This window comes from Macrobrachium nipponense, chromosome 12 (assembly GCF_015104395.2).
Source record: "Macrobrachium nipponense isolate FS-2020 chromosome 12, ASM1510439v2, whole genome shotgun sequence".
Classification (NCBI taxonomy): Eukaryota; Metazoa; Arthropoda; class Malacostraca; order Decapoda; family Palaemonidae; genus Macrobrachium; species Macrobrachium nipponense.
In genome coordinates, this window is record NC_087205.1 from 91,147,072 (window position 1) to 91,156,598 (window position 9,527).

Here is a 9,527-nt window from a genome sequence, read left to right on the forward strand (position 1 = left end):
CAAAAATGGGACATGGCGCTATCGATGTATATATATCGGTATGTATATATATATATATAGATATATATATATATATATATAGATATATATATAAATATATATATGGTATATATATATATATATATATATATATACTACATATATCGAGCTACAACGTCCTTAAATATCTAATTCACTCTACCTCGGAATTAATATATTTTCATATATGCTTAACCGAAGGGGAATTTTTTCTCGATAATAGACTTGCCGGCTTTGCGTGGTGTAGTAGGTAAAAGTTTCACTGACGTTCCTGGATTTGAAAAGGCTCCCATGGGTTCGCGCCCTGGTCCAGGCAAGTCTATTATCAAGAAAAAATTCCCCTTCGGTTAAGCATATATGAAAATATACTAATTCTGAGGTAGAGCGAATTAGATATTAAAGGACATTGTAGCTCGATATATGTATATGAAGCACGGAAATGTTAGATGACTTATATATACTACATTGAGAGTACTGTGACCTTTTTAGCTTTGTATTGGTCGAGTGAATAATGCAACTTGCTCCCCCGACTTGATTTCAAACAGCCCTAAGCCGCTTATGCCTTTTCACTTTCCTCTTCATTAAATCGAGATGCTTTTTTTTTTAACCTTTCTCTCACTTGAACATTAGTTTGTAAAATAATTTCGACATTGAATAGTCAAGAACTGAGAAAGAGAAAATTATGAGAGAAAAAAAAAATAAATTTCTTAGTGGATTTTAATCTCCGGTTTTTTCAAAAAAAAAAACCCCCGGAAAGGGGAACTTCTTTTCCTTTCCCTCTCCCTCCCTTCTTCTCCTCTTCTCCCAGGTTCTGAGGCATTTGAACAACGAATTAGGGCTGCCAGAACACTCAGGTCTCAAGTCCAGTTGGAGGAATGTGACTCATTCCTTGATATTTTTTTTTTTTCATTATCGCACTTTAACATTTCCTTCAGAGCAGTGCTTCCTTAACTGGTGAACAGGTCCTCTTCTTTAACCAGTTGTTGAGTTGAATATAGAATTTAGGCCAAATGCCAAGCACTGGGGCCTATAAGGTCATTCAGCGCTGAAACAGAAATGGACAGTAAGAGGTTTGAAAGGCGTAACAGGAGGAAAATCTCGCAGTTGCACCATAAATCAAGTGTTAGGAGAGGGTGGAAAGTAAGATGAAGAGAATATGAAATGAGGTAGTATAGTAATAGAAACGAAAGTGGTTGCAGCTAAGGAATGCTGCAAAGAACCTCAAGTAATGCCTAACAGGCACGGCATGGCCAGGTCCACTGACTGCACTAACCCCCTACAGAGTTCTTTAACTAGTGAATAAGCCACTCACTCAAGAGTGAATTTAATGTTCTTGAGGGGGTGAATGGAACGATGGGAGAAAGATAAAATGAAACGTGAAGAATGAATGACTTCATTTATTCAGTGCTGCATTTCCCGTAAAGCTAAATCAACTCATACGATCCATGAAAGACGACTATTGGGGTTATAAGACAATGTGTCCCTCTTAAAATCCATTAAGAAACAGGATCGAGAGAAAAGCCGTGCAGACGAGAATTAGATTATCTAAGAAAAAACAAAAAACCAACAGGATTCAAGAGAAGGAATGTCAATGGTGACAACAAACCCAATGACAGAGAACTCAAAACTGCATCTTCAATGCCGAGTAATGTAACTTGGTAAGGAAATACTGATGCCATAGTTATACTCCCCTAAACACTCAAAAAAGCCACAACTCCATCACTGAATGGAAAAGGCTATGGACCTCCATATTTTACAAGATTTCCGCTGGACTGGACTTTAATACGGTCTCCTACCTGCTTCACCCATTGTCACCTGCTTCACATGTCCAAACCTTGTCATTCTTTGAAATTTCAAGTGATAACATAATCAACATATCTCCACCGGATCTTTACCTACAATGCAGTGCAATTTTCCCACTGTATTCCAGGCATGAATCTTGACATTCTGTAGTCAAACCAATACAAACTTTTTTCTTATTTTCCTAATCAGTAGCCCTGTTTCTGCTTCCCAAAGCAGCGGAGACCTTATGAACCAGTTGTTTCTTCCTTACTACACCAGATTCACAGTTCAGAATGTCTCCAAAAGTAACATAAATTCTCTGCCTATTCTAAAACCCTGCCCATTTCTTATCAATATAACAGTTTCTATTTCTAACCATCATGCATATTCAAACTAATGTGAATATCAGGTTCTGCAATATCAAGTCCATTATATTAGCCACCAAGCTCAAAGTAAGTAACAATAATGCAAGACCAAATAAGTAGTACTTTTCATTGTTCAACATACGGTCTGTATATTTAATATTACTACATTATATACACCCCCCCCCCCATGATGTGCAAACATGTTAATGAACATTTTTCCTATACATCCTGAAAAATTTATGTAACAAAAATCTTTCGCACACACACACATATATCCCCCTATTCTGAAACTAGGCGTTTTAATGAATTTTTATATTCTAGTATGGATAAGTGTAAATACATCTCTGCAGTATACTGGTTGCACATTTATTCAGCATGCATAGAGAATATGTATAAATAAGCCAATAATCATTCAAATTCAACATAGTAAACTAACTTTACAATCGAACTTTTTATTTTCAAGCACGTGTATTCTTCCAAAAATAGATTTCTGTGTTTTTCTTTTCTTTTTTTTTTTGTCAATCTCTTGATTTTCCTGCCCATACAGTCAATCCATCATTTTCAAATCCAGAATACAAATGAGAGTGAAGGAAAATCTGATTTTAAGTTTAATGAACACCCAATCAAATCACAGTTATAAAACATGGTACATATTTCAAAAATTCAGTGATTATACCAAAATATTCCAACTAAAAGCATCCATTTACAAAATAAATACTGTATGTGCAGTAGTACATGGCTTTTGCATTTACAGTTCTATATAAAAATCCCATGAAGAAGCAGGTACGCATTTTTTTGGTCTGTAGTACATAAAGAGCTGGTGCAAACCCTTGTGTATAAATGTATGGCAAACAACAAATTAATCTGCAGATACGGAGTGTTGACATTTTAGAGGTGTTGCTAGATCATGACTGCAAAATGAGGAGGCAAAGCAAAGGAATACTGCTAAAGGAGAAGTATCAAGTATTTGAAAACTGGAGATAAAACCTCAAAGAAACATACAAAAGGATGATGACTTTGTAACTACACTGGAATTCTAATCCTCTCCACTTGACAGTAAAAGCTATTAGCACACAACAGAGGGAAACAATTAAGCAGATTTCTGAAATTACCTAAATTTTTCTAAGGTATCATAGCTGGAATGTCACGAGAGAATATTATTCTCTTTTGAAATAATATATGAGCCGATACCTAATATATCTCACCAACCAATCAGTTACAGTTGCAATATCTTTAGTAAATTTCATCTGGATAAATTATACAGGAATATTGAGTCAAAATAAAAATTGATAAATTTCCTTCAGTCATGGTCTGATATCTTTTCAAAGTACAAGAACTATTGCAGCATTAAACATGTCCAATCCTTACCTTTACGATATAATAATACATCTGAAATCTATCTGGGCTACAGAAGTTTGAGCACACAATCCAAATTATAAAACAGATGTATATTTAGTGGCAATTTCAGTAAAGAAGAAACAATCAAAAGATAATTTAGCACTTAATGAAATTAATTTTGTCTTTTAAACTCTTCTCTGTAAGAAAGACTAAATCTATTATTATACAGTGTACTGACTGATGCAACAAAATTATATATTTAAGATCACTTTGTGTTGCATTGGCCACATTCAAACTGCCTATTAATGTACCTTGTCCAAAGTCTAAGGTATTCTGGTTTTCTTGAGAGGAAGCCACATAAGCTCCACTTCTTTTTCCATTACACTGATTGGACTATGTATATGTACAAATGCAACCCAGCTGCCAACACATGATCATAAAGCCAGTCATCATGAATTCCATTTCCATTTGATCATCATGCAAGTTACATCACAGATGTTGCAATATACAATTCAGTAAAAAAATTGGACCTATAAATTCATTCCTATACACCTTAACTGCCATTTCCATAACAACTGATCAGATGAAAATTTCAGACATGAATGGCATATGCAATGCAATGCCCGGGGCAGGAGGGCAGTTGAAAGACTCCCTATTTAAATGAAATGCAGCTTCAAGTTATGAACTGGGCCCTTTGTCACACTGAACTACATTTTTTTATGGGAAACAAAATTTCAAGACAAACCCATGATTTACAATTAGTTCTAGGACATGTCGTTCAGCTAATCTCTGTGAGTGGTGACTGTCAGTTTCTTGCAAGAGACAACGTTGATCTCTAACACATTGCTCTTGTAATCTCAGCGGGTATTTCACCGGCACACCTTTGCCTCTTCATTTCATGATCACGATTTAATCTTTCCTCTCTCTCTCTCTCTCTCTAGTACCTTCATTTGCCCTTCTTTTAGACATGGTTTGCAAGTTTTCAATAAGGGTGCATAATTATACCAGCTGTCTGCTTACAGGATATCTACCACAATGACTCACTGAAAATAAAGTAATTAAATAACTGGATTAAAACGTATTCTTGAAGACTTCTTCATGACTCCAGGATCCTTTAAAGTAGTCTTCAGCTCCTGAAGCATTCCTGGAGAGAAGGCCGTTGGATTATAACATCCCCTCTAATTCTTAAAAGACTCTAGGATCCTGTGAAGCTGTCTTCAGCTCCTGTTGGATCCACTTCCCCTGAAGAAATCTTTGAAGTCTTTCATCTCCAGGAAGGACCAAATCCTATTCATTCTCCATAAAAAAAATCCAAAGGCTTCAGATATCACAGTCAATAACCCATATTTAGGATAGTCTGGCTTGAATACACTTATTAGAAGGAGAAAACTGGACACCCCGATCTGCCAGTCCTCGGAGGATATTCAGAATATTTATGCAATCATAGGCATGCCTAAGGTTCTTTGTGACTTAGTGGGTCCTGTTAACTCATGTAATAAATGTAATTCAGAGCTTTTACATTAAATGAGTTTTCTTAACACAGATACTTTACAAATAATATAAATGAGCCTTCAGCCCTTCAACACATATAGGTTTATATGAAAAAGCCAAATAGGATCTTTCAACCTGGGTGCTTATTAGGTTCACCTTAACTTGTTGGCTACCCATGATAAGCAGTAATACTATAACTCTCAGTCTCTCTCGAGAGTTCACATAAGTATGATCTATGTTCCAACTTTCCTGAGAAATATGCCTTTCAAAAGTATCTCTCAGGAGAGGTGGGGCATACATCCTGCATATGTGATCTCTCTCGAGAGACTGAGAGTTTCCAGCCCTGTGCTTTGGCTGATCAATAGCCAATCAGGAGCGTCGTAAGTGACTGATTGTTTGTTTGTTTGCATGGTGTTTTTACGTTGCATGGAACCAGTGGTTATTCAGCAACGGGACTAACGGCTTTACGTGACTTCCGAACCACGTCGAGAGTGAACTTCTATTACCAGAAATACACATTTCTCATTGGTTGATGTGAATCTATTATAGCACTACTATGATCGCTGGAAGGAGCTTAAGCATTTCAGAGAACATCAAACAAAAAACACTCAAAGACTACATAAAATTTCTTGATCTTACCCAGTCCACGGTGCAGGGTCCCTGTGTGACCTATTCCTAAACCTTCAAGCATTTCAATGAGACCTCTGGCAAAATGCTTGGTATAGTTTCTATAAGACTGGAATAAAAATGGCGTTGTTGAGATAGATGGAAGCAATTCCATACATTGTACATACAATTGCTATTTTGCACATTCCATAATAAACGACTAAGAATATAATACATATTAATTTAATTCCTGACAACCAGTACTGTCCACACAGCCATTAAATAAGGGATACTGAGCTTTACACATATTTTAAATTTTTCCAATAATGACAATTTATTAAAAATATATTAACAACTGTGTTTTTAGGCTACCTGTGCTTTACAAAGCAAGAGGAGATAAAAAGCTTTGGCAAAGCAGATTATTATTGATAGGGCTTAGTTTTTCCAGACCTCTGAGTGTTAAGTACACTCTTCTCAGGCTGGTTCTCAGGGATTAAACCTGAGAAGAAGGAAAAGAAGGAAAAGAAAAAAATAAAATAAAATAAATAAAATTTTAAAAAATTAATTAATTATTAAAAATTTAGACTTTATTTAAGAAACCTGTCTTATTTAAAAAATTTATGATGTTAACTGTAAATCTTTGCTTTCAGCAAGAATACTTTTCAGTTTTGAATTGCGTAGGTTAAACTGATCTTTGCTTTTACAAGAATACTTTTCATTTTTGAATTGCGTAGGTAAACTAATCTTTGCTGGGTCCAATTTGGGCAAAGCAGAAGGCTGTGAAGTCTCTTTCCCACTGTTTATCACCCTACAATGAAGGGGCTGATGCGCCTTCTCCTCCACTGCCTTCTATCAACGGCACCTTCCTCCACCAAACCTCTTCTCTCCATATCTTCCTTCACTTTATCTCACCAATCCAATTAATTCTCTGTCTCCCTCTCGATCTTCTTCCTCTCATAAGTTCCTCCCAAGCCTTCTTCACTCCCTCCTCATCATCTATCCTCAACATATGCCCATACCATCTCAATCGTGACTCTCTTATCACCTCGTTAATCTTTACTAAGCATGCCCTTCTTCTTATTTCATAATTTTCCAATCTCTCATGCAGTGATATTCCCATAATCCACCTCAGCATTCTCATCTCTGTTCTCTCAAGTTTTACTTCCTCTTCTTTTTAGAGGCCATGTTTCTGCTCCTTACATTAACACTGGTCTTATCACTATGTTATAGATCTTGACTTTTAGCTTGATTGGCATTTTCTTATCACATACTACTCCAGCTACCTCACTCCACTTCCCCCGGATATAAAGTGAAGTTCCTAAGTCTTGGACAGTCAAGATGATTAGCTTGGACTGGTTCACTGACAATTATTTCCCCTTTCCACAACTTTAAAAAGTGTGGAATCAAGTTGTGTTCTCAATCATTTGATCCCAGCCCAATGACCATTTGACTGTAAAGATGTCATACTATACATGCAGAATTTTTAAATTCTAAATTTACCTACTAAAAGTGATGAAGCCAAAAGCTCTTAAATGCTTTGGTAATAATTATTTCCAAATGCTGAGGGAAATCTTTAATACAGTAACCTACTAACTAATCAATACACATACCTTTTTTATATTAACCCAGCTTTTGCAGTGATCAGGTACCTCCTCACCAGACAGTCTGCACTGGGCTGGCAACATTGTCTCCATGTCCCAATCCCCACATGTTACATATATGAAGCTTTTTCCTTGCATCTCACTATTAATCCATGCTCGGAAATCTCCCATAACTTTGCTGAACTCACTTGCATTGTCTACTTCAGCCTGAAAGAAAATGTCTTTTTTAATTGCTAGTTATATCAAGCCAGCACATAAAAAATCATAAAAATTTTTATATAACTCGGCTTAAGTTATTCATTCAATTAAGTCCTGTACTACCAGGGGCTACTTTCGTTCATGCTCCACGGTTGCAACTGTTGCTGATATCACTATTAGTCCAGTAGAAATAGACATAAAAATGGCCTAACCCAGACATTTTGTATAACAAAAATTTTTGCACAGAACCCTTTGTCTGGGTGTCTTTGAACACCGAAACAAATTCAACCAAAATCAACCTTGGGAAAACTTGTTTTTCAGGCCAAAAACCAAAATGGCTGCTAAATTTACCTTAAAGATAAACATTATGTACAGGCCAGCACCAAGTTCATCAGAATTCAAGTTCAATAATTGGTAAACATGTTTGAGAGGGTTTATTTCAAGTGCATAAATATCTTAGACTCAATTTCCAACATGGCTATCCTTTTTTAAAACATGACCACCATCAGGATGACTCTTCATTACAGACTTGAAGAAAACCCATTATTCGCACACTTGCTCATATCATTACAAGTCAAATGGTCTGTAAAACTTATCAGACCTGTTAACACTTTGACTATAGTTTATATACATATGATAAAATTGAAATATATTTAAAAAAGGGAATAAAATGGAGAATCCCGTATGGAAAATATCATTTGAGCTGGTATTGGACTCCACACTTGAGGGACAAATGCTAGAACATACCAGTCAGTATGTGCATGCCTGAAGTCCAGCTGATCATTCCTTTCTATATCCACCTGTTAGCGCATGTCCTTATAGCTTACATTGTCACCCTTTTGTTCGCAAATCCCAGATTAATATATAAAGTGTGTCTCACCTTGTACGTATTGAGGTTATGGGAATAGCATGTCAAGGTTGATGTGAAAATTACTCACTATAGCTTGGTAATTTATGTGTCTTTGTATATATTTTGAATGATCATTGCGAGTAATTGTGAGGAGAAAGACAAACTCTTTTGGAGTGGACCTTATTCAGACATGATCATTGAACAATATCTGATGAGAGCTGGGGAAACACACGGAGGCCTAATAAACACCACATACACAAAGAGGCAGCAAAGACAAAGTGGCTCCTCTCTGCCCATGTTGTGGCCCAGTTCACAGATGCCCTGCATTGTCTGACTAACACTTTCACTTGGACCTGGTCAGAACAACATCGAGATGTTCATCCAGGAAACACTGAACAAGACTTGAAGGATCTAAATTCTTTTACAGAGTCCTTGAAAGTCATAACCCTTTGGTGAGCATGGTTGGAAATCAGCTTATTAACATTGCAACAGGAATTATTGCTGATGAAAAGGTGAATATTGATGAAGCTGTTACCATTGGGAGGAGGGTCCAGGATACTCTGGATGACAAAAAGTATGGAGAAATTTCTCTGAAAAGATCACATCAGGCTACAAATTTTGCGGCAATGCGCAAGCCAGTGAAGGTTGAAAGTGACAGCATCTGCATGTCATCTAGTGAACTATACCAAAGGTTGCTGGCCAGTGTATGTGTTAATGGTCCACCACAGCAAAGTGTATTTGCCCATGAGCTAGCAACCGTAGCACCTGCTCTCTTTCATGATGATAGGAGCATGAGCAAATCACAGAAATCACAGCTTGCAAAACATCTGATTCAGATGAACCCAGAGGTTTGCACCAAGGATAACAACAAATTAGTTCCATAAGTCATTGATGGGTGTGCGCTCATCCAATCAAAAACCTTGGCCTCAGGTTGGATCCTGAACAAAAGTGCAGAAAACTGCACCATGTACAAACTCCAGACATTTTGGTGAGTGTGCAAAAACCTTTGCCATGAAACAAGACAGCCTTTCTTGCCAATATGAGAATAAGCAAAATTTCATCATACTACTGGGAACACTTCTTGAGGCGGCAGGCATTCCTGTGAAGCATGCTGGTGGAGGAGGCACTGCAGATGCCATTGTCCACAAGGTTCTTCAGCTAGCACAAGAATACAAAGAGGTTTGTGCCCAGGCTGAGGATGCAAACATTGTGATACTCCTCTTGTACCACCTCCAAGAAAAGACAACCATCTTCATGGTGACAAGACAACATACAACA

At 36.9% G+C, this 9,527-nt stretch overlaps 1 protein-coding gene across 5 annotated transcripts in view; it reads right to left on the bottom strand.

Moving 5' to 3' along the window:
• Positions 1-2,760: 2,760 nt before the first annotated feature.
• The window catches only part of LOC135224646 (ERI1 exoribonuclease 3-like), a 12,013-nt gene continuing 5,246 nt past the window's right edge, over positions 2,761-9,527 (bottom strand). For all 5 annotated transcript variants that reach the window (XM_064263860.1, XM_064263858.1, XM_064263861.1 and 2 more), the window contains exons 4-6: positions 7,211-7,408; positions 5,634-5,730; positions 2,761-4,948 (exon numbers count right to left, since the gene is read on the bottom strand). In XM_064263860.1, coding sequence (XP_064119930.1) covers positions 4,851-4,948; positions 5,634-5,730; positions 7,211-7,408 — 393 coding nt within the window. In that variant the 3' untranslated portion in view covers positions 2,761-4,850. The remainder of the gene's footprint in view (positions 4,949-5,633; positions 5,731-7,210; positions 7,409-9,527) is intronic.